Genomic DNA, 25,440 nt, shown 5'->3' on the forward strand with positions numbered 1-25,440 from the left:
CCGAGGCACGTCTGGGCTGCTAATTCTTCTTGATCTGTCAGCAGCCTTTGACATGATTGACCATGAACTATTGAATCACCACCTTGCAGACATGGGGATTCAGGGCACAGTCTTATAATGGCTGCACTCTTTCCTGTCAGTCTGGGGACAGAGAGTGGCGCAAGGGGAGGAGTTGTCGTCGCAGCACCCCTTGGTGTGTGGAGTGCCACAGGGCACAATTCTCTCCCCGATGCTCTTTAACATCTTTATGCGCCCCCTTGCCCAGCTTGTTCGGAGTATCGGGCTGGGTTGTCATCAATATGCTGATGACACCCAACTTTATCTGTTGATGGACAGCCATCCTGATTCAGCCCCAGATACACTGACCAGATGTTTGGAAGCTGTGGCTGGATGGTTGCGTAGGAGCCCGTTGAAGCTAAATCCTTCAAAGACAGGGTCCTCTGGTTGGATCAAGACAACATGGGGTTGGGGGGCAAACTCCCATCCCTTGCTGGGGCACAATTAGTGCCAGCACCTTCTGTCAGGAGTCTGGGTGTAACCCTCGACACCTCCCTTTCTATGGAGGCGCAGGTTACAGCTACAGCAAAGGCGGCATTTTTCCACCTCCGCCGTGTTAAGCAGTTAGTTCCTTACCTCTCTCGCCCTGATCTAGCCACTGTGATACATGCGATGGTCACCTCCAGGCTTGATTATTGTAATTTGCTCTATGCGGGGCTGCCCATGAAGCTGACCCAGAAACTCCAGCGGGTGCAGAATGCTGCGGCGAGACTGCTTACGGGGTCCTCACCACGGGACCACATCCACCCAGTGCTACATCAGCTGCACTGGCTCCTGGTGGAGTACAGGGTCAGGTTTAAGGTCCTGGTTCTAACCTTCAAAGCCCTATACAACCTGGGACCCTTGTACCTGCGGGACCGCCTCTCCTGGTATGCCCCACGGAGGACCTTACAGTCCACAAACAATAACATCTTGGAGGTCCCCGGCCTCAATGAGGTTAGACTGGCCTTGACCAGAGCCAGGGGCTTTTCGGCCCTGGCCCCAGCCTGGTGGAATGCTCTGCTGCAAGAGACCAGGGCCCTACAGGACTTTGCCATCTTTCCGGAGGGCCTGCAAGACGGAGCTGTTCCGCAGGGCATTTGGTCGGGGCCCAGTCTGACCCCTCTCTTCTTACAGAACCCTGCATACAAGAGGCCACTTTAACTCTTCTCACCGGCTCATATAAATTGCTGAGTTTGGTGAGTACTTAAGGCTCCCAACCCTTATAGTTATAATTTGCGGGTTGCCATCTGATTTTATGTGATTTTAATCCGATTTTAAGCTGTATTTCAGTCGATTGCTGAATTTTATGTTTTAATGTATTTATATTTTGATGTTAGCTGCCCATAGCCCGGTTCTGGCCGGGGAGGGCGGGGTATAAATAAAATTATTTATTATTATTATTATTATTATTATTATTATTATTATTATTAATGGACAGGGAGATCTTAGCCTTCTTTCATCCAGCACTCAAAAGCTACACTGCCTCCTCCATTCCCCTATGCCCTGCATATAGCCTTCTATTTTTAGGAGCTCTTTGCTATGTTTGCACTTGGTTCACCTTCTGGCAACTGTGGAGTGTGTGCCCGGCAGACCACATTTTGCCCAGAATCTGGCTCTGAAGGCCTTGCCTAGGCACTCGGAGCCATTTGGCTCAGTGAGCACTGGAATGAGACCACACAGTATGCCTGGGATCCTCCCCAAGTGGGGGGGGGGCGCGGGAAGAGTAAACGAGATGCTTAAAGCTAATTTTTCAGGGTCTTTGGCTCTGCTTCTGTTGCCAAGCTGGAAAAGAGCCAACAAATGAATGGTTAACCAAGTTTTTCTTCTTCTTCTTCTTCCATTCTTTTGCTAGCACAGCCATATAAAGCGGTCTTATACTAAATCAGGCCATTTGTCAATCTGGATCAGTTTTGTCTACACTGATTGACAAAGACTCTGTGGTTTTAGACAGGATTCTTTCCCAGTCCTACCTGGAGATGCCAGAGATTGATCTTTGGCTTTTTAGCATGCATTGTTTTTGCTCGGCCATTGTGCTATTGTCTCATCCACCATGCACTAAGGAGAAAAAATGCCAGTTCCCTTCAGCAGTGGTAGAGTTCAAGACATTACACTATGTGCGTATTCTCATGCTGACAGGGCTTAATTTGAGCCATGTGTGTTGTGCGACAAGCACACAGAGTGCAATGTGATTGATTGTTTGTGTGTGTGTGTGGGGAGGCTCAGTTAATTTCATTGTACATGTTGTACATTGACAATAAAGGTATTATTATTATATTTTGTGCAAGGAGTGCCTCATTCTGGAAAATGGGAAGTAAAACAGAAAGATTAGAGTTCCTCTGAGCATGTGCCATGGATCTTTTCCTCACTACTGATAACCACACACACACACACACACACACACACACAGTATTAGCAGGCAAATTTCAAATGTTGTGCGATACAAATGCTCACAGATCCCATGTGATAATCCTTATGGAAAATGTGTGTCCTTTTACTGCTAAGGACATGGAATATTCAGCAAGAAGAATGGGGCGACAACAATTTCACAATCCACTGAATAAGATTTCATATACAGAAAACCCCTGTTTTAGGTGTGACCTATAATGTGTGTGACTGCACACATGCACATGGCACTGAACCCAGAAGCGATCCTGAAATGTCATAAAAGATAGCACTAAAAGGGAAAAATGGGGGTGAGGCAGAGCAGGGGTGGAACAAGGTGTTTCAATTGCACACGATTTCACGTAAGCTCGCAATGACCTGGAACGAAACCCCTGCACAAATTGGGGGCTGCCTGTAATTGCCTTTGTTTTCAATGTAATTTTAAGTAGCACAAGTTTGAATGGCACAGACAGCACAGCTATCTATTCAACCAAACATTCAGCAATGTTGGGTGGGATTCACTTAACAAATCCTATGAGTGGATGCCCTGTGCAAGGAATTCTGCTTGGGCAACATTGCTTCCTCCCCCCCCCAAAAAAAATTAGCCCTAGGGGTGGGGGAGGTCTGGCCAGCTGAAATGCTTGCTGTTATGGAACAATCACCTTAATACAACATCAAATTCTACCCATTGTTCTGTGGTTACAATCCTTTCCATCTTGCAACTTGCATTGTCTTGACCAGTAGAGGCCACTAATAACAACCTATTCTGTGTTTCTTGTTCCCTCTGGCAATCATGGAAAGAACTCTCTCCCCAAATCTTTGGAAACCTGGTTTTCTCAAAAGCATGATGCAATTGAAAGGGCCTCTTCTTCCCTTTGGTCTGTTGGGGGCATATCATGTACCTCAGCTGGGCTGTAAGCAAGTTCTTTGGGCCCCTTGTTGGTGACACTACTGAGTGATGGGGCCAGAAGAAGCTGTTACCTCTTCCCTCCTGGTGTGTTGTCGATCATAGTTCTTCGCAGGCATCTGCCACTTCTGGGAGCTTTGCCATGATTAGCAAACACCGCTTGACCCTTTCCAGTCCCTGGGGGGTCAGAGGCCATAAAGCCCAATTGTGCTGCTGGCATGGCAAGTGGAAAGAACTTGCCAGAGGTCATGTGGTGGGTTGGTGCAGAGCAATTTAGCACATTTTGTTTCTCTGACAGCTCCTTGAGATCTGGTGCCCTCCCCACCAATCTGTGGTTCCAAATTCTCATGCAAATCTTCCCTATTATTACAGGAAGATGTTTATTTTACCTAATGCTGTAGTGTGACCATCTCGTCAATGGATCATGTGCAAATAGTGCCCCCACCTGCTCATGTAAAGGAATGATCGCTCGTGACCCATTTGTGACATTTGCACACATGTGGCTTAGAGTGTGTTCATAGGTCAAGCTTTGTGTTAATGTTTATCTGATGTTGATGCAGAAAAAGGAGGCCTAGGAGAAGCATCCGCAAGGAGATTAGCATTATGGCTAGGATGTGTTTCGCATTCACATTACAATCAAGATTCAAGCCAACGCTGCTTTAGAGTTCCTTTTAAGTGATTCTTGTTTCAGCTGGAATTGTAGTGTGAAGGTATAATGTACATAGTCCAGAAAACTCATTATCATTGCAGATGCCTCTCCTCTTATTTTCTGTATGATGAGACATTCGCATAAATAGCTAAGAGCTCAAAAGTAATTTAAGCTTTGTGTGAAAATGCCTTTAAAGGTCCTGGGAAGGGCAAGAACATGATATGGCATATGGTTTTAAAACTATAATTATTAAGGTTATTTATGTATGCTACTACTGCGGCCTGTGTTTCGTTAGCCTAAAAATGGAAAACGAGTGAGGTCCCAACTAAAGAAGAATGGCAACTTAAGTTGACAGAATATGCTCAACTCGCAGACTTAGCACATAGAATAAGAGAACAAGAAGAACATAAGCTTAAAGAAGATTGGAAAATGTTTATGGAATATATGGGAAATAATTGTGTACGGCTAAAACACTGGCAGCATTAAGATAAATTCAACAAGTTTTGATGGATGCAATAATGGAATATTGAATGGTATTTTTTTTGAAAAATATGCAGGGATTTATGATATGAAAAAGGAATCATGGAAAGAGAAGAAGGGAATATTTTAAATTGTAAAACAGAATATATATATATATATCCATCCTATAATTATAAAGTTGCCCTAAATTGGAAATCCATACCACATCTTGTGTGACTGATTACTTTGGGACGAAGAGAATTAAGAGTGTTCTGAGCCCTACAGTACAAGAGAGAACTCCAAACTGGGCTAGGTAGAACTGATGGCCTGATTCTGTTTATTAGGAGTGGGGAACCTCAGACCTGGGTTCTCTGTCCAGTCCTTGGGACTCTCCTCAGACCATGCCCCCTCTCTCCAAGCCACCTCCTTCCCCGCACTGGTCCAACTTCATGCCTCCTCAAATGCTCTGAACTGTGATCATGCCTCTTCCTTCCTTGAACACAACATTCATTTTTAAAAGAAAGAATAAACAAGATAAAAGACAGGCTAAAGGAACAAAGAAGGCAGTTCCATCTACAATTCCATATATAATACCTAAACCACAGGAAGAGAGAGGGCTCTTGTGTTCATGTTCCATTCACTTGTTTCCCACAGGGATCTGATTTGCCACTGTGAGAACAGGATGCTGGGCTAGATGGGCCAATGGCCTAATCCAAGCACCCCCAAACTCGGCCCTCCATTTGTTTTGGGACTACAACTCCCATCATCCCTAGCTAACAGGACCAGTGGTCAGGGATGATGGGAACTGTAGTCCCAAAACAGCTGGAGGGCTGAGTTTGGGGATGCCTGGCCTAATCTATCAGGTTCTTCTTACGTTCTTTTGTCCTTAAGTTCTTAACATGGTGCCAAAAAGATTGCATTGCAGCATTGGACAGCACCAGACGGCATTCCAAAGTTGGGCCAATACCACAGAAAAAAGCTGTCTTCTTTTTGACGACATAATGTACCTTTGTTGAAGAAGGGCCTCTACAGAGGACACAGGCAGGCTGGTAGGAGAAGAGTTGTTCCCTCAGATAAATGCTCCAGGCCATTCAGCACTTGAGAACACCAGCACCTTAAATTGGATTCTGAATAGGCAGTCAATGTAGTAATATGAGCAACCCTGACTGCACCAGGCAAAATTCTGGTAGCCAGATTCTTCAGTAACTGAAGCCTCTAGGTTGTCTTTTAAGGACAACCCCATGTAACACATCACAATATCCCAGCTGAGAGGCTACCAGAGTGGGAATCGCAGTGGCAAGCCTATTTCTGTCTAGGAATCACCAGGCTCATTGAACCAACTGAAGCTGGTAAACGACATTTGGCTTCAAGTGAAAATGCTGGAACAAGGAGGTGCCCCCCAATGGCTTGGCTGCTCTTTCAGGGAGAGTGTAACCCCACCCAGAATGAACTGAACACCAGGTTCCAGGGCACAAGAACTGTTTCATCTCAGTGCCTCCATCTTGTCAGGATTTAGCTTCACGTTACTGGCCCTCATCTAGCCCATTACTGAATCCGGCTCTTCAGAGTACTGAGTAGATCTCACAATGTCACCTGCCTCCCAACCTTTCCTTAACAGCTCTACCTTTTTATATCTGTTTTTACATGTGGCCTCCACCTGTGAGCCCTCCCCCCATTCTCTTTTGCTTGGTGATCCCATCATCTCTGTTCTGTCACATCAGGAATTGTTCCCTTTGCAGATCCTCCTTGCAGTGCCATTTGCGGGCAGCACCAGAATAGGTTAGCTAATCTTGTTCTCTCTGTTCACCTTTATAGATATCAATGAATGTCTAATATTTGGCATATGCAAAGATGCAGAATGTGTGAACACTCGCGGCAGCTTCCTCTGCACTTGTAAGCCTGGAACCATGCTGGACCCATCCCGCAGTCACTGTATTTGTAAGTGTCCCCAGATAGACCATAACAACTCCCCCCCCCCTTATTCGTCTTTTCCCCATTAGCACAATAACTGTATGGGTTGGATCATAAGGAGTTTGAAGGAGTGGGCAATAGCCATCAATCCTGGGCAGTTACACCATGTACCAGAGATGATTACTCTAGAACAGGCACCCCGAAATTCAGCCCTCCAGATGTTTTGGGATTACAACTCCCATCATTCCTAGCTAACAGGACCAGTGATCAGGGATGATGGGAATTGTAGTCCCAAAACATCTGGAGGGCCGAGTTTGGGGATCCCTGCTCTAGAACAAGAGGAAGATGCTTTCCCTTTAGCTTCTGCCAATAATGATGATGTCATCATTATGAACCAAAAGAGACTTGCCAACTGTCCCGCTTTGGGCAAAAGACCCCCTAATTTTTAAAGCTGCTCTGCTTCTCCCTTTTAAAGTAAATTTCCCAGTTTTGCCTTTGTCCTGATCCCTTTTGCCTTTGTTATAGTTTCCTATGACATGTTATAGTCGATTCAGGAAAATTTCCCCAAAGCTGACTCAAATTTGCTAAATCTAAGCACAAAACCAACACTTCTCTGCTCCTCTCATTAAGAATTTAATTTGAAATCTTAACTGAAATCTGAAGTCTTGCACAGTCTTGTTGCAAAACCTTTGGCATGAGTTACCTAACTCTATGATTTGGCAAAGATTCTTAACTGTTTGCTAGCTTCTTCATTAGCAAACTAAGCAAGAGATGGTCCATAGATTCAAATCTCAAAGTAGAATAGTGTTTTAATCAACTCTTCATCTTAAAGCATGATGAAATTAAGCATCTGAAATACTTCTTGACATTGAATTCAATGCAATTCAATGTGTATTAAAATAGCTCCACTGTTTTTCTTGCCTTCACTTTCACTATTGGTGAAGGAGTGGCCAAATGGGTCCAGTTGGAGATCAACAAGAGGAGCCTAACAGTATGATCCCTATACATGTTTACTCAAAAGTAAAACCACTATGTTCAACTGGGCTTCCAGTAACTGTCATAGGATAATTCCCTTTTACTGGGGAATAAACCCCATTGCACAGTAGGATTTACTACTGAGTAAACATTCACAGGATTGCACTGAAAATCTTCGCTTTTCAAAAGCTGACTAATCAACCATTTGTGTTTCAGCGGATAAAGCGGTTTCCACAGAGCAGGGGCTGTGCTATCGCTCAACTGTCGGGGGAGTCTGTGCCCTGCCACTCAATCAGCACATCACCAAGCAGATCTGCTGCTGTAGTCGTGTTGGCAAAGGGTGGGGAAGAAATTGTGAGACGTGTCCATTACCAGGATCTGGTAAAAACTCTGCTTGTTCTTTTGGACCTTTCCCCCTGCCCTTTCACTTTCTGCAAATTTTAAACCGGTGGCTACTTAGAGTCTTCCGGCTCTTTATCAGACCAGCATTACCATTTGCAGTTTTCTGCCTGAAATGGGATTATAAAGCCTTTAACTTAGAGGCGTGTGATGAGGGCTTCTCCAGTGATATATTCCTTTTGATCTGATGTTGTTACTTGCCTCAATTTGGCAAAATCCATGATATCTGCAGATGTTTGCGTACTTTGAAATTATATCCCTGTAGTATCTTAGTTAACCGATGGACAACAGAAGTGGATTTTGCAAGCCCTTATGGTGGCTAAGAGGGACGGGGGGGAGCACTGTGGGCTAAACCACAGAGCCTAGGACTTGCCAATCAGAAGGTCAGCGGTTTGAATCCCCATGATGGGGTGAGCTCCCGTTGCTTGGTCCCTGCTCCTGCCAACCTAGCAGTTCGAAAGCACGTCAAAGTGCAAGTAGATAAATAGGTACCGCTCCGGCGGGAAGGCAAACGGCATTTCCGTGCGCTGCTCTGGTTCGCCAGAAGCGGCTTAGTCATGCTGGCCACATGACCCGGAAGCTGTACACCAGCTCCCTCAGCCAATAAAGCGAGATGAGCACCGCAACCCCAGACTCGGCCACGACTGGACCTAATGGTCAGGGGTCCCTTTACCTTTATGGTGGCTAAGAGACTTATACCTCCCTGTCTATTGCACAATCTGATGACCTCCCTGCCCTGACTACATTCAAACATATTTCATATAGGCATTAGTGTCACACGGATACATACTTGAACATCTAGAAGGCTTATATTAACTTATATGTTTTAAATAAGATTTGTGTACTGATGGTCACTGCATCCACAATGTAAGCTGATGGTGGTCTACTGTTATTATAATGATTTATTTGCATATTATTATTGTTTTGTTTTTTCCTCTTTCCTTTAATTTTAATTGTTCTTTCCTTCTTAAATTTGTAAATAAAAAATAAGAAAGAATAAAAGAAAGAAACCAGATTAGTCTAGTGGCACTTGTTGACTATTTGTCATGAGGCAGTGTGAACGTATAGCATTAGATAGAAAATGAATCACTGAGCACCCAAAAGACCATAGGCAGAGCATGACAAACTGAGAGGAATAGAGAATTATAAGTATGGCCTCTCAGCCCTCATATAACACTGCCTTACAATAAGACTTTGCCCCTTCCTGCACCTCCTTGTAGATACTCTGACAGGGGTTACCAATGTGGTGCCTGCCATATGTTGTTGGACTCCAGTTCCCATCAGCCCTAGCCAGCATGACAAATAGTTTGGGATTATGGGAGTTGTAGTCCAGCAACAACTGAGTTCCTGCCTTCATCTAGTCCCCTGCCCTTCGTGGCGCTGCCTGAAGCAGGCTGATTCACTCTGGATGCTTCCTGTTTTTTATGTGGTTCCAAGCAGCAACAATGTAAACAAAAAGGAAAAAATGTATCTGAAAGATGCTGGGAAGGATGGATATTTATTATTAAATTAGCTAATTTAATAATAAACATTAATCCTTTCCAACTTCTTTAACGTACAGGGTTTCTTTTTTGTTTACATCACTCTGAAGCAGGGCAGGGCCTGTGTTGCCAAATGAACTTTGTGGATGGCCCTATCAGATATGCCCAAAACCTACAGTGATGAATTAAAGGGGGGTTTGGGGCTTGCAGAACTTTATGTCTGTTTGTTTGACCTTCAACTCTTATGCAGCCTTAACAAGATCGCTTGGCCCTTTTGTTACACAGCTGCCTCTCTTTGAGACACACACACACACACACACACACAGAGAGAGAGAGAGAGAGAGAGAGAGAGAGAGAGAGAGAGTGTGTGTTTCCATGTGGTTATATTTTATTGTCAACTCTGAGAGAAAGGGCAGCCAGCTTCCAGTATCGGTTAACAGTAGTTTGCATTTACTAATAACACACCCAGCCCTGCAAACATCTTTCTTTTTGCTGGCAACTTTCAGCCTTCAGTTCTGGTTCCAAGTGGGTGTAGTCTAAACATGTTTTACCCATGTCAGAGAACTGTGTTTCGATTGTGGCAGATAGCTTAAATAGACTAAAGAAGAGGAAACATGGCCCAGCATGTCTGAACGGGATAGCAGAAAAACAACAGTATCCTTACCAATGGATTAGATTGCGAGAGATGTCTTTGTGCTCTCGGCTATTACTTTTGTAGCTTTTCCTTTTCTCTGTGTCATCAGATTGTATCTCTCTCCTTTCTTTGCAGAAGCCTTTAAGGAGATTTGCCCTGCAGGGCATGGCTACACTTACTCCAGCTCTGACATTCGAATGTCCATGAGAAAAGCAGAAGCAGATGAGCTCCCACTCAGCTCAGAGGAGCAGAGGAAAAACAGTGGCCGGCTTCCCAGCTGGGCAGTAAGGCAGCAACAGCTGCAGGAGGTCTTGCGTGGTGATGTCGTCGACGCGCTCCCGGGGGCTCACACCTCTGCAGGAAAGGGTAAAGTAATATTCGTGTGAATCCAACTGGTTTGAGTGAATTCCAGGCAGTTCACAAATTTCCAGTGTTGGAATGGTTTCAAGAGTCTTCTAAACTTGCACACGAAAGCACAGCAGGATTGCGTTATCTCAAACTAGTTCATCAGGCCTCCTTCCATGATGAAGCTTCAATAATACTAGCATGAAAACAATTACAGTGGAACCAGATAACAAAACAGTAACATTTAATAAAATGAACAAGAACAAAACAAATAGCACAGCAACAAAAAATAGTGGTAGGAGAGCTGAAATAAATTCACATCTGGCAACCAATGTGTTCCTTTGGTTTCAGATAGTACATGGGTAGAAAGGTAAAGGTAAAGGTACCCCTGACTGTTAAGTCCTGTCACGGATAACTATAGGGTTGCACGCTCATCTCGCTCTGTAGGCTGAGGGAGCCGGCGTTTGTCCACAGACAGCTTCCAGGTCATGTGGCCAGCATGACTAAACCACTTCTGGCGAACCAGAGCAGTGCACGGAAACACCGTTTACCTTCCCACCGGAGCGGTACCTATTTATCTACTTGCACTTTATGTACTTTTGAACTGCTAGGTGGGCAGGAGCTGGGACCGAACAACGGGTGCTCACCCAGTCACGGGGATTCGAACTGCCAACCTTCCGATCGGCAAGCCCTAGGCTCTGTGGTTTAGACCACAGCGCCACCCGGGTCCCTTTAGGGTACCTGGGTAGATGAGTCTAAAAAGCCTGGGGCACAAATTTTCATGGCCCTCTAGCGCAAACTGATGTATATTTTGCTGTAGGAGGCTTGGTTTGGTCAGAGGTGAGTATACACTTCCAGACTTAACACTAAATACATCACTTCTGGTAAATGAGCCACCATAGTTGTTAGAGGGCCGTGAAAATTTGTGTCACAGGCTTTTGAGACTCGTCTACCCATGTATTTATCTGAAACCAAAGGGGCGCATTGGTTGCCAGATGTGAAATATATTGGCATTATTTTCAGCTCTCCTACCCCACTAAAACTCCTTTAAATGGCTTAGATCGTGAAGACAAGCGCCCTTCACACACTACTCAGGTTGTGAATGGGGCAGCCATGCTACACTGCTGGTCCCACCCCAAACACCCACACATTGCACTGTGGCATGTGGCAGCACTGCCCCTTTTGGTATGTGGACATCATAGCTGTCGACTTTCCCCTTTTCTTGTGAGGAATCCTATTCGGAATAAGGGAATTTCCCTTAAAAAAGGGAAACTTTGACAGCTATGGTGGACATGCATAGAACATAAAAAGGGCATACTTTTGCCCACCTACAAAAAGATGATGGAGAGGCATACAAATTAACCATCCTGAGGGGAGGGTAATCCAAGGTTTGGGGACCACTACAGAAAAGGCTCTGGTTTGGGTAGAACAGGAGTTGCCAATGTGGCACCCTTCAGAAGTTTCAGGCTGCCAATGCCCATCTTGCCTGACCATTTTCCTTGCCTTGTTGACTGTTTTTGAATCTCGGGAAGGTTCACGTCACACTCTTCATGCGTATAGGATGGGTGTGTAGGGTGTAGTCCCAAGCATATCCAAGTACCTTGCACCTGGCTAATGGTCTCAGAAACGAATGCTGCCATCATGGATATGCTAATAAAAATACTTACTTTTAATATAGCATATCTAAGTGCTCAATCACTTCACCTGCATTATCCTATTAATTTTTAAAATGCTGTTTTCAGCATTATAGAACTCCCTACCGATCGGGTTCTATCATCTAGTTTCATTAGACACCTTCTATTGTATAAAATAAAAAAATTCCTTCCAGTAGCACCTTAAAGACCAACTAAGTTAGTTCTTGGTATGAGCTTTTGTGTGCATGCACACTTCTTCAGATACACTGAAACAGAAGTTGCCAGATCCTTCTATATAGTGAGAAGGTGGGGAGGGGTATTACTCAGAAGGGTGGTGGGAATGGGTGATTGGCAGATAGCTGAGATGAGCCTGTTGACAAAGTGTGCATGCACACAAAAGCTCATACCAAGAACTAACTTAGTTGGTCTTTAAGGTGCTACTGGAAGGAATTTTTTTATTTTGACTATGGCAGACCAACACGGCTACCTACCTGTAACTTCTATTGTATGCTGAAGATGTACCTTTCTATCCTGGCCTCTTGATAATTAAGGCATTTTTGTGGGCTCCACCTCTTCTTCTTTTTTGTTTAATCTAGACCAGGCATCCCCAAACTCGGCCCTCCAGATGTTTTGGGACTACAACTCCCATCATCCCTAGCTAACAGGACCAGTGGTCAGGGGTGATGGGAATTGTAGTCCCAAAAACATCTGGAGGGCTGAGTTTGGGGATGCCTGGTCTAGATTAAACAAAACAAAGAAGAGGTGGAGCCCACAAAAATGCCTTAATTATTATCTGGAATTGGTTTGTTTTTTTAACCATGTACATTAACTGTTCTATAATTGTATGATTATACTGGTCCAAGCCAGTGGCGTAGCGTGGGGGGATTCAGGGGGCCCCGGCCGCACCGGGCGCAACATCTGGGGGTTAGGGTTAGGGGGCGCAAATCCACGGGTTAGGGGGCGCAAATCCACGGGTTAGGGGGCACAAATTACTTGCCTTGCCCCGGGTGCTGACAACCCACGCTACGCCACTGGTCCAAGCTGCTCTAGACCTTAAAAGTGAAGGTTGGGTAAGAAATCTTATAAATAAATATGCACATGGGAACCACATCTGTGCCGCCTTGGTTTCCAGGACAGAAGAAAAGCAGGATATAAGGGTAAGAAAACAAATAAATAGCATTGCTGGGAAGTGGGGAGGGCTGGAACTAAGGAAACAGAGGCTTTCCTGAAGCCACCAAGCAAGTTCAAGTCTTGAGCAATGGCATTACCGAGTGAGAACCTCAGTGATAAAGTGCAAAGCAGCATTTGTGCAAAACCAAACAAGGGAATTTGAATTCCAAAGTGAATTCTGACTGCACTTACAAATTTACTTAATTAATGTACTCAATTCTCTTATGTCATTTTACAGGGGATTCTGAAGAAGATCAGGTGAGTAAAATTTCTGCTGCTAGCAACTTATGCTCACGTTAGAGGCTTAAAATGCAGTGAAGTCATTTTTCCTTGCTGTGTTTCAAACCGCATTAGCACAGTGTTGTTCATGTCAGAGAGGGGGTAGGAATACCTTTACCTGATGTACATGACTTTTGGGTTTCCCCATTCCCCTCTTGTGTGGTGTAGTGGTTAAGAGCGGTAGTCACGTAATCTGGGAAACCGGGTTCGTGTCTCCGCTCCTCCACATGCAGCTGCTGGGTGACCTTGGGCCAGTCACACTTCTGTGAAGTCTCTCAGCCCCACTCACCTCACAGAGTGTTTGTTGTGGGGGAGGAAGGGAAAGGAGAATGTTAGCCGCTTTGAGACTCCTGAAGGGGAGTGAAAGGCGGGATATCAAATCCAAACTCTTCTTCTTCTTCTTCTTCTTGTTCATGATGCTGTCACCTGCACATGTGCAATGACTGTCTGAAATATTCACATTACTCCGCATCCAGTTTTCTAGTTGGATTGAAGCTGGTTTTGAGGTGTGTGTGCCTAAACAGCAGTGTTTGTCAGGAAACTACAGGATCCATATGAATTGTGGCTAATGCCATGTGAGTATGGCTTCAGAAATAGCAGTGGGAGTGTACGGAATACAGAGTAAGCGCTAATGTGAACATACCCTTAATGTTTGGGATATGCATAGCAAATGTGTAGTTTAAAAACTGAATGAATGAAGAACAAACCATTTTCAGTAAATACTTCCTGAAGTTTTAATAAAAAGTGAAATGGAAGATCCACCTTAGGGTTCAAAGATAACCTTGTAAATTCATCCTTGTAAAGTCCTCATTTAAAAATAAATAAATAAAGGCTTGAAATATGTTTTTTAGAAGTGATATACCAGGTCCTAAGGTGTAGAACAGAGAACAATCAAGCCCTACTTTTAGTGGGCCATTTGAAAGACAGGAAGAAGCAAAGTGTATAATGGATATCTTAGCAGCTGCTAAAATTGCTTTAGGGACATATTGGGGAAAGGAAAGAATGCTTCTCAAAAGTCAGCCACATTGCACAGTGAAATTAACTTCATTTTAGAGCAACCCTAACTGTAGGTTGAAGAGGGGTAGGAAGGAAGGAAAATGAAAGAAGGATTCAGAAACATCTGGCATATTGCATGGGGAAATTAACTTCACCATTCAGCAATCGTTTCTGCTGGTTAAAGGGTGTTGGGACGGAGCAAAGGTGCCTCTTCAGAGCTGGAGAAGAGTTTTTCTGGTGGGGGGGGACATACCCTTTACAGAGACCTCCACTGCCCTGGCAGATACCTCCACAGGGACATATCTCTGTGGAGGGCAGTTTGGATGATGGACCCTGAAACAAGCATTCCAGGAGCAGGGCATGGACAGGATGGCAGCAGTTTCAACTCACTGTATCCAAGTCCCCGTCATTCATTAGAAAGAGACACCGGAACCAGTGCCCCCCACCTCAGCCTGGAACAGCCCCCCCTTTCTCCACTGGAAACCATGTGGATTTAAATCACGTGGGGGGAAGGACAATATATCCTCTGCACACAAACATGCACACATACACACCTAACATCTTAACCAGCGAAAGGTGGCATAGCTTTAGAAGTGGCAGTTGATTCACCAGTTTCCCATCCCACTTAAGACTGTACCGTAAGAAGTCAAAATATAGACTTATAATTCTTTAAGAGCTGTTGGATGGAATTTGTGCTCTGTCAGAATTGAATTACCTTAATATCCAAGATAAGTCTCAGAGTATCTCTTTTCAATAGTATGAGCGCTCCATCGTTTCTTTTGTGTTTTATTGATACAATGGAGAAAGATGTGCAACAACAGCCTGATTATTTAATGTCTTTATGTTGTTGTTAAGATCACCTATCACCAAAAGTGTAATTACTGTCGTTAATTTGGAAGACTCCGTCAGCAGCAGATTTAGAGAAGTGTTAGCTCTGTTATAGGCAGAGCAACAGAAGTTCAGGTGTTGGCAGGCGAAGGAGTTTGATTGCCTAGTTTTTAAAACACCTTATGCAATTCCGTGTCTTAATGTATCCAAGACTCTTTCTCACTACTGACAACAAGCATCCCAGAGACCTCCCCAAAGGTTATCGAGAACTAGGGAAAGTCACATTCCATGTTATCCTTATCTCTCTGTCTTTGACAGAGGCTTCCTCTCTAACACAAAAAACAACCAAAATGAAAAAAGCACCACAGCAGCTGTATGGGACAACCAAATTTTATTATTTATTAAATCTTAAACCCCCAGCACCCTTTATTGCAGATGCAATTTGGGACAAATGCTTTAAAGGCAAGTGGTCTTTGCAATGAAAGAAGGCTATTGGATCTGCTCACCTTCTCAGAAAACGTCCATCGGTCATGATTTTGAAGATGGTTGACCTTTGACAGAAACATAAGGTGCCTCCAGACTGTCAGTATTTTGTGGGAGGGATTCAAGTGTATGCCAAAACTTTGCTCAATTAAAGTGGATTATAGGGCTCTGTTGACCTAGCACAGTGTTTCCCAAACTTGGGTCTCCAGCTGTTTTTGGATTACAGCTCCCATTATCTCTAGCTGGCAGGACCAGTGGTCAGGGATGATGGGGACTGTAGTCTGAAAACAGCTGGAGATCCAAGTTTGGAAAACACTGACCTAGCACAACAAGTGCACTTTAAAAAACCAACCAGCCACCAACAGACTTCTTGCAGTTAGAAAAGCAATGGGGAAATACACTGAAAAGTGCAGAATGAACAAATGGTTAACAAGAAAACATGTAAACACTCGGCAAGCAAATCTGGATGAACGCAGGGTGAATGTTCATTGATAAATAACCACCCCGTAAACAAATCAGAATGAATGTTCAATTAAGAGCAGGAATAGTTTGTCCACCATATAAGCTTTGCACACTCGAATCAGGATAAATGCTAAACAAACAGGTTTTCTGGAGGAAGTTTTCTGGCCATCAGTACTAAGGTGAGTGAATCCAGCTGTTTTATTTGCAAAGACCACACCCCTTGAGAGAAGATTTCTGTTGAAACACATTGAGAATAAAGCTTATTGTCTTCCTGTACAGCTGTTGGTTTTTCCCACTGAATTTTTTTTTTGCAGCTGTTTTATCTCATGTTGCTGCTACTTTCTTTCCAGTGTCTATTTTGGCACCTGCTGAAAATGGATAATCAGTGCGCATGTCTGGCTGCAAGATGCTGAAGAATGTAGAATGAGATTAAGAGGGAAAATCAGAGGCCCATTTCAAGCATCTTGTTACTGATCATGCACCACAGCCCTATCTGTGGTTTGGAGGATGTGGAACTTGACACCTGAATTAAACTAGTGTGTCAAAGAACCTGGAGTGAGATGATTGTAGATGAATTTGAGCAAATTTAGGTACCTGGGGTGTGATTGCACTTCACTAAGGATGATATTTTCATCTTAATAAACTGTAGGGATTGTAAATCGGCCACAACACCTTTCTCTATTGATACAATACGCTGAAGAGGGAATAGGTAAAGAAGAAAGCTCCTATACTGGGGAAATTATTTCTTCCTGATTATGTGAATCCTGCCTGATTTCTGTACACTGGTGAGAGCCAGTGTGGTGTAGTGGTTAAGAGCGGTAGACTCGTAATCTGGGGAACCGGGTTCGCGTCTCCGCTCCTCCACATGCAGCTGCTGGGTGACCTTGGGCTAGTCACACTTCTCTGAAGTCTCTCAGCCCCACTCACCTCACAGAGTGTTTGTTGTGGGGGAGGAAGGGAAAGGAGAATGTTAGCCGCTTTTAGACTCCTTAGGGTAGTGATAAAGAGGTATATCAAATCCAAACTCTTCTTCTTCTTCTACAGCCAATCACTGCATTTGTATTTTTTGTTCACAGGATGCAGAGGATGTTATTGAAGAAACTGATATTACCCCAGGTAAATTGCAAAGTAACTTGCTGAATCCAGTAACTAAGAATGGGGCCAAAACATAAAAAATGGATGAAAGATCTCAGTCTGTGCTGATAATTTTGGTGCCTGGGAAAAGGAAAATGATTTTTTCCCCCAATGGGCTCTTCTAAATACGGTCTATAGTTTATTGCGTGGTTATTTCTGGGCAGAAGAACTGGGCAGACACTGAGTCTGCTGCGTGGGAGGAGTCTGGGAAATATTGTATCTTTCACAAGATGCTCTGCGAAATGTATTTGTGTTTTAGCTGTAGCTTTACAGGCTGCTGCATAGGGTATTTTTTTTTAAAAAAAGTTTTGTTTGATTTACAGTACAATCCTCTGTATGTTTACTCACAAGTCTGACTGAGTTTAGTGAAACTTGCTCCCACGTTAAACGTGCATAGGGCGGCACTATTAGAAAAATTAATAATCAGCATGGGAAGCAATTCTCAGGTGGTAATATACAAAAATTCATAGGGATCACTAAAAAGAATAATATATAAATATTAATTAAAAGCACACGGCTAATACAAAACTCAATACACATTACAGATGGGTAGCCGTGTTGGTCTGCCATAGTCAAAATAAAAAATTCCTTCCTGTAGCACCTTAAAGACCAACTAAGTTAGTTCTTGGTATAAGCTTTCGTGTGCATGCACACTTCTTCAGATACACTGAAACAGTGTTTCAGTGTATCTGAAGAAGTGTGCATGCACACGAAAGCTTATACCAAGAACTAACTTAGTTGGTCTTTAAGGTGCTACAGGAAGGAATTTTTTATCAATACACATTATGAGGTTTAAGGATGCTGTATATCTGTCAAGTTTCATGGATTATTATATTGCCTCTTTTAACAATTTTATTTTTACTGTTGTGTTGTAAAAGCTTTTGACCTCCCCCAACTCCTTCCCTGCTGTTCCATCTGCAAGGTTTATACATTTCATGTACATTCACAAGTAAGCTGCACTGAATTCATTGCATAGGATTGCATTGCCCAGTGGATTCCTGCTTGTTATCTAACATTACTGCAATGCATTGTATTTGGGGCTGCCTCTGAAGATGGTTTGGAGACTTCAGCTGATGCCAAATTCAGCAGCCAGGTTGCTCACAGAGGCAAGACGGTTTGAGCATATTACACTAATTCTGGCCCGACTGCACTGGCTGCCAAATAGCTTCCAGGTCCAATTCAAAGTGCTGGTTTTGACCTATAAAACATTAAACAACTCAGGATCGCAGTACCTACCTCAAGAATTGCCTCTCCTCATATGAACTGACTCAGATCCTGCAACATGAGAATGGGCCTTTTCTGTGGTGGCTCCCCATTTGTGAAATGCTCTCCCCGGGGAGGCTCACCTGCTGCCTTCATTACGTATCTTTAGGCGCCAGGCAAAAATGTGTCCCTATAACCGTGGCTGAGTAGCATTCTATGTCCTTTTAAATGTGTTTGTGGGAGGGGGGATTATTGGTTTGTTTTTGTTTTATTATGTATTTTGTATTCTCATTTTGTATTTTTATGTTGTGAAACTGCCCTGTGATCTTCGGATGAAAGGCGACATACAAATTTAATAAACAAATAATGATAAAATTGGGTCATAGTTGGTTTCACTTCTCTTTATATCTTTTGCAGTGGATGTTGTAAAGATTCCTCCCCATTTTCCTGCCCAGCCACTTCCAGGATCTATAGGGGAGAATGCTGCTCCAACAGAGGAAGCAACACTATTTACAGGTATGCCAGCAGTGCCCCAGTATTATTTATTATTATTATTATTATTATTATTATTATTATTATTATTATTATTATCATCACTATTATTATTAATAATACATTTCTATGCTTCCCTTCATAACAAGAATCATAGGAACTGTAATTTGTTAAGGGTGCTGGGAATTGTAGCTCTGTGAGGGATAAACTACAGTTCCCATGATTCTTTTGGGTGGAGTTGTGCTTTAAAAAAGCCAAACTAAGCTTGCTGATGCACAGACCAAAATTTGTGGCTACTTTGTTCTTCCCTCATTGCCACCGCTGCTGCTTCCAGACTATTGAGAGCTAAGCTATGGTTTGGCTTAACATTACATGCAAACTTGGTCTTGTGTTTTGTCTTAACTCCAAACAAGCCACAACTCATGGCTGAGGTTTGTTTTTGGCCAACCGCTCAGGGTTTGTCTGGGCAAGGGAAGCAGAGAGCAGATGAAGCATTTCATATGGTTCACACAAGAGACCAGGCTGCAGGAAAAAGATATGATTTACTGATTTTAAAAGGAAATGTAGCAAAATCTCTTTGCTTTATTTTCAAACATGGTAGTTCTTTTAATTTTTGCGTTTCTTGACTTTTTAAAAATTCCAATGAAAACTTACATTGGCCTGAATTTTAAAACTGTATGTGCATTAATCTTCTTTCCTGCTTCTGCTCTCTGTACTGTATTAATAACACTTATAAAAGATGCATTCCAGTCTAATAATAGCTTTTGAGTATTACTTGTGAAAATAGCCTCCTCGCATAGCTTTTTCTATCCCATTCTGGGTCTTTTCCCCTTAAATCCCTGTAGGTTTTCAAATAACTGTTATACTTAGCATATGATGCTTTTTCAGTGTTCAAAACACTATGCAGACCTTATCTCAGCAATGTGTACAACAACCCTGTATTATTATTCCTCATACTGTAAAATGAAAGACTTGGGTCTCATCTGCACCTGTCCCACCACTCTCCCTTGGGAAAACCTGCTCTTTACCGCTGAATTGGAGCAAACATCAATCAGGTTTTCTGCGGATGGATGTTTGCTCTGATTCGGCAGTAAAGAACAGGTTTTCCCTGGGAAAGTGGTAAGGCAAACAGAGAACTGCTGAGACCCATGCCTGGAAAGCATGGGACAAATAGAAAACCTCTTGAACCCGAGAGAAGGCTAGCCCAGAACCACCTAGTGGCACAGATGATATTTGAACTAGTGCTTCCTGGTTCACAGCTCAGCCTTTTAGCTTTTATGCTAGTTCAAAAAGAGGTTTCGCACTATCTAGCTTCACTTGGAAAGAACAGCTGGGCCACGCTTCATATAGTGTGTGTTTTAGTATTTGAAAGACACAGTGAATTTCCCTTTGATCCTCATGACATAGGTGACTAGGCTCCCAATTTGGCCCAGACAAGCATAGTCTTGCCAGATACTTATTTCCAGGCTGCACACAGTCTGCAGGGAAAGTGTCTAGAAACCAAACAGCATCAAATAGACTCTTCCTAGCAAACACAGAAGTAAAACCAGAGTCCCTTTTATATAATAAAAGAGCACTTATGGACAATGGCATGGCAAAGATCAGAAGAGTTAGGACCTCTGCTGTTGAATAGGCAGGGCAGGAAAATGTGCAAAATGTCTCTTGTCCTTTACAGAGCTGAGTCATGGGGGTTTTCTGGTGGAGTGGGAAGTTCTGTGACCTCAAGAGACAATATGTTTACTGCTTAGATAATGGCAGCTGTGTTATTTCAGCATTGTCTAATGTCTGGTAGTTCTACCAATGTCCTTACACTTTGTGTTAAACTTTCTTGGAAAGAACCTCTCTCACAGTCTGGCTCTCAATAGCCTTTTTGTCTGAGTGGGTTTGTTTTTAAGCTGGTTGGATGACGAGATGGTTTTAAGGGCTCATCCCAACTTCCTTTTGTGTCACGATTCTAGGTACATGTCTGGGCTTTAAAGCTCTGAGTCTGAATGTTGTTGGGGGGTTTTGCCCCAGCGTTTGCCCCAGGAAAACCTGTGTTTTTTCACTGGATGGGAGAAATAGCAATTGGGTTTCTGTGCATTGCTATTTGCTTCAATTCAGCAGTAAATAATGATTTTTTTGTGAGGAAAGCTGTGGGGCAACCCCCCCCAAACTCTTGAAAACACAGACCTGTGCCTGGAAAAGCGTGTTCCAAAAGGAAGTCTGGATGAGCCCCAAGACTGTTTAGAGGTGTGGCTGTTATTCAGCTCTTGCTGAGTTGAGTTCCACTGTTCTGATGAGCTTGACAATGAATTGATGCAATCCAAAGTGGAAACTACTGGAAGCAGAATTTTGTACTCTGATCATTCAGCGCATGCCATGCTATCCCCTTTTGGCACTATTTAAACCAATGGCTATTGCCACATCTTGTGGCAGTCAATTATGTAAATCGATAAGAACATAGGAAGAGGTCTTCAGAATCACCTTGACAGCTTACAAGCCTTCCCAGAGCCTTGGACAATTCATGTGCTTTAAAAACCGATAAATCACTGTGTTCACTGCTTGTCTCCTGACAATACTCTTTCTTCATTCTCAGAAACGAGTGCCTGCTCCTCTTCACCCAACATCTGTGGTCCAGGCAGCTGTGTGAACTTGCCAGGAGGATATGCCTGTTTGTGTTACCCTGGTTACCGACAGCATCCAAGTCACTCCTATTGCATTGGTATTTCATTGACACCTGGTTTTGTTTCTATGGGAGAATTGTATATTTGGGGCAGCGAGGTACCATCCAAAGGACCACTTGAAAGTTCAGAGAATGCAGTTGGGAAGTGCCAGAGCATAGGATGATGAGGAAACTTCATGCATGGTCTTTAGATTCCAGTCTACAGTTTTACAGCCCTTGTGCTACCTCTAGGAAGGGCAGAGGTGCATAGTAATGCCAGCTGACTTTGATTATCTCCTCTTGTTTCAGATGTTGACGAATGTGAGAGAAATCCATGCAATGGGAAGGGCCACTGCCTCAACAATGAGGGCTCCTATTCTTGTCTCTGTTTCTCTGGGTACACCCTTTTCACCTCACAGAATGCACAAACATGTCAGGGTGAGTTATCTTTTTGTGGCACCCACCAGTAGAAGATAAAGCAAGTTGCCTGACCGAGTTTCTCTGCATCTATTTGCAGATTAGAGGCAGAGGAGTGTGCTTTTGATCTGTCTTGTAACTGGAACTTTTCCTTCTCTGCCTCCTTGGAGTGGAACAGCTCTGCTCTCTTCTCTGTGTCCAAGAAAACTTCCTCTGGCAACTTTTCCTACGTCTTTCATTAGTGCTTACATATGGGAACAGAAACTGGACTGAGTGGTCTGAAAGTTGTCATCCTCCTTGTTCTTTTATGGCTTTGTCATTACACTAGATCACTTTCAGTTTTCTTAGGGGTAGGACAGTGAATAGAGCGGTACCTCGGGTTAAGTACTTAATTCGTTCTGGAGGTCTGTTCTTAACCTGAAACTATCCTTAACCTGAAGCACCACTTTAGCTAATGGGGCCTCCTGCTGCTGCCGCGCCGCCGGAGCACGATTTCTGTTCTCATCCTGAAGCAAAGTCTTAACCTGAAGCACTATTTCTGGGTTAGCAGAGTCTGTAACCTGAAGCGTATGTAACCTGAAGCGTATGTAACCTGAAGCATATGTGACCTGAGGTACCACTGTAATGCAACAGCAAGGTGGTGATAAACAAATGGAAGAGCAACAGTAAGGACTCACCCACACTTTTGCTTGTCCCTTGCCTAGAAAGTGTGGGTCCAAGTGGTTTCTAGGCATGGGCTCAAGTGGTTCCCCTCTTGCCCCACTCCCTTCCCAGGTAAAACCTGCTCTTTAGTGCTAAATCTGAGTGAATGCCCATCCGATTCAGCCGCTTTCACCAGGGGGAAGCAGCAGGACGAGAGGAAGTGTGGAAAGCCCTAATATGGGCATACAAAAATGCTGTGTTTGCATTTGCTATAATGCTGGATCCTGCACTGAGGAGGGGTGCAAATTAATTAATAGGCTTGGGTGGTAATGTATAGGTAATGGAGGTGATGCTATCTAGCTGCTTGGGCCCACAACTATGCCAGAGCTCTTTGGATCCAGTCCTTTTGTTGAAGGGACATATCTCTCTGTGTTAACAGATCTAAATGAGTGTGACCAGCCAGATGTTTGTCGTGGAGGGCAGTGTGTCAACACACCTGGCTCTTATCTCTGTGAGTGCAAAATAGGCTACACCATGAGTCACAGGGGACAGTGTGAAGGTGAGTGTGCAAAAATCCTATTTTTTTTGGTAACTTGACTATTCCGAAGCTACTTGTATATTTGCATGCAAAAAATTATCTCCTTGAATATCCACTTGGGCTTTACTTTCACTTCTTACTAACATAGCACATCTGCATCGTCAGCAAATGCTTATTTAGAAGGATGCTTCATCCCATTTGCTACACTCATTGAGATTAGATTTAGCGTGGAGTTATTACCTCTCCTGGCTACAAGGGGGCAGCAAACACAAACAAAAGCAGCAGAATATAGTATGTGCTGGACAGAGGCTGCCCTCTGCTGGCGAAAAGGAGGAAACCCACATGCTTTCTCCTTTGCTGCTTCTCCCCTCTCCTTTTGCAACATGGCTTGGTTGCTGCACTGAAATATAGCCAGGTTGGTATAAGAGTGACATGCATATACAGGGAGGTATCCAGAATTCCCTTTTAAAAAACAGTTTAAGAATATTAAAATGTGGTTGTTGGGTTTCTTTGTAGGCAGGGAATGAAGCCTCCTGGTTTGGGGGTTTAGAAATATTTGGGGGTTTAAAGGATTTCAATATTTTATTGAAATAAAGCTTATCTACAGCAAACCTGACTGCTGCTTGTTCTGGTTCAGTGGTAAACGACAGGTTCTCCTGGAGAAAGCAGTGGGACAAACACACGAACACACACACACACACACACACACACACACACACACTTGTACACAAAACTGGAAAGACCTGTGCCACAAAAGGAAATCTGGATGAGCCCTTATTCATAGTTATTCATATATGTTACATTGTTGTCATCCTTACCATTATCTTACAAGACAGACAAATATTGTTATTTTCACTGGCCATTTTGCCTATTCAGATCAAGGGGCTGAGGATGAGAAGTGGAGGATTAAGAACATAGTCTCACCGGGTGCAAGGCAGCTTCCCATGCGTTCATCTAACTCAGTATTGTCTGTTCTGCAACCTGGTCCTTTTATCTGATGATATCAGGGATTGAATTGCATGCACACAGTGGCGTAGCGTGGGTTGTCAGCACCCGGGGCAAGGCAAGTAATTTGCTCCCCCTAACCCGTGGATTTGCACCCCCTAACCCCCAGATATTGCGCCCGGTGTGGCCGCCCCCCCTGCACCCCCCACGCTATGCCACTGCATGCACATCATGTGTTTTGCTGCTGAATTCTGGTCCTTTCCCTGCTATTCTTAAAGGCACAGTGTGAGTTCGACAGTAGGCCACAGTTTCAAACCAAGGGCTTCCTGATTTGTAGCTAAGGGGTTTTTGTGTGTGTGTGTGTGTGTTAGCCAATTTAGTTTCCTCAATCCAGCGAGACTAAGTTGATTTTTTTTTTACTTTCAGACAGGTTTTTTTTTAATTCAAAATTATAACAAGACATATTTTCCAAAAACATATCATCCTTGTTCCCCCCCCATTTTTCCTCCCTCCCCCCTCCCACACAAAACCCACCCACCCCCACCCCACCCCCCGACTTCCCTCAGTTCCAGTCTTTGGTTTCTCTAAGAATGCTGTTTTCTGCATGTTACAAAGTTGTATAGATCCTCAAACTATTTAGCTGATTATTATCAATAAAAAAGTTTGTGAATGCTTATTCAAAACCTGCCAAGGAGTCCAGTTCGCTTTGTTGCGTCTTCAGATACTTTGTAAAGGCTTCCCATTCATCCTTAAAGTCACAGTTATCCTTGTCCCGTAGCTTATATGTCAGTTTTGCCGGTTCTGCATAGTCCGTCAATTTTCCTTGCCATGATTCTTTAGTTGGGGTGTCTTCAGTCTTCCATCCATGTGCTAACAGAACTCTCGCGGCTGTTGTCACATACATGAAGATGTTTCTCAAGTTTTTTGGCAGGTCTTTCCCTACAATGACTAAGTTGAAAATTCTACTTCCCTCCTCTTGCATCAGTCTGTGTTCCGTTTCCTCCAGATCCCCTCAAGCCTCTCCTTTCTCTGCAGGTTTCAGCAAGTGCTGAAACTGTGCTGCAGATGGCGCTGTTTGTAGCTTCAGGAGCTGGTTCCGGAGGGAGCACTCTTAAGACCAGAGGTGTTTAACTGCCTCTGTGTGGTGCAGCAATTTCAGCAAAGCTCAATGCCTATTTACATCACTCGGGGTCTCACAATCTCTTCTTTTGTCAAAATTTGTTGTGAAGATGAAGTGAAAGTGGCTGCGGAGGCCTGGGAGGAACAGATTGAACTCCATTTGTCTTTTCTGGAATCTGAACAAATATGGATCCCTTTGCAGACATTGATAAGTGTGCTAATCCCAGCTCCTTTCCTAACATGCCGGGATGCTGCCGATGTCCTGCACCAGTG

At 43.7% G+C, this 25,440-nt stretch overlaps 1 protein-coding gene across 3 annotated transcripts in view; it reads left to right on the plus strand.

The window, feature by feature from the left end:
* The window catches only part of LTBP2 (latent transforming growth factor beta binding protein 2), a 136,007-nt gene that overhangs the window by 79,733 nt on the left and 30,834 nt on the right, over window positions 1-25,440 (plus strand). For 2 of the 3 annotated variants that reach the window (XM_083505804.1, XM_083505805.1), the window contains 8 exons: window positions 6,252-6,374; window positions 7,539-7,703; window positions 9,972-10,216; window positions 17,110-17,149; window positions 18,788-18,886; window positions 21,441-21,566; window positions 21,816-21,944; window positions 23,005-23,124. In XM_083505804.1, the coding sequence (XP_083361930.1) occupies window positions 6,252-6,374; window positions 7,539-7,703; window positions 9,972-10,216; window positions 17,110-17,149; window positions 18,788-18,886; window positions 21,441-21,566; window positions 21,816-21,944; window positions 23,005-23,124 (1,047 nt within the window). Of the gene's footprint in view, window positions 1-6,251; window positions 6,375-7,538; window positions 7,704-9,971; window positions 10,217-13,223; window positions 13,244-17,109; window positions 17,150-18,787; window positions 18,887-21,440; window positions 21,567-21,815; window positions 21,945-23,004; window positions 23,125-25,440 lie in introns of all 3 variants that reach the window. The other variant, XM_083505803.1, reaches the window with a different exon arrangement.

Source organism: Podarcis liolepis, assembly GCF_965112155.1.
Source record: "Podarcis liolepis genome assembly, chromosome: 1".
In the NCBI taxonomy this organism is placed as follows: Eukaryota; Metazoa; Chordata; class Lepidosauria; order Squamata; family Lacertidae; genus Podarcis; species Podarcis liolepis.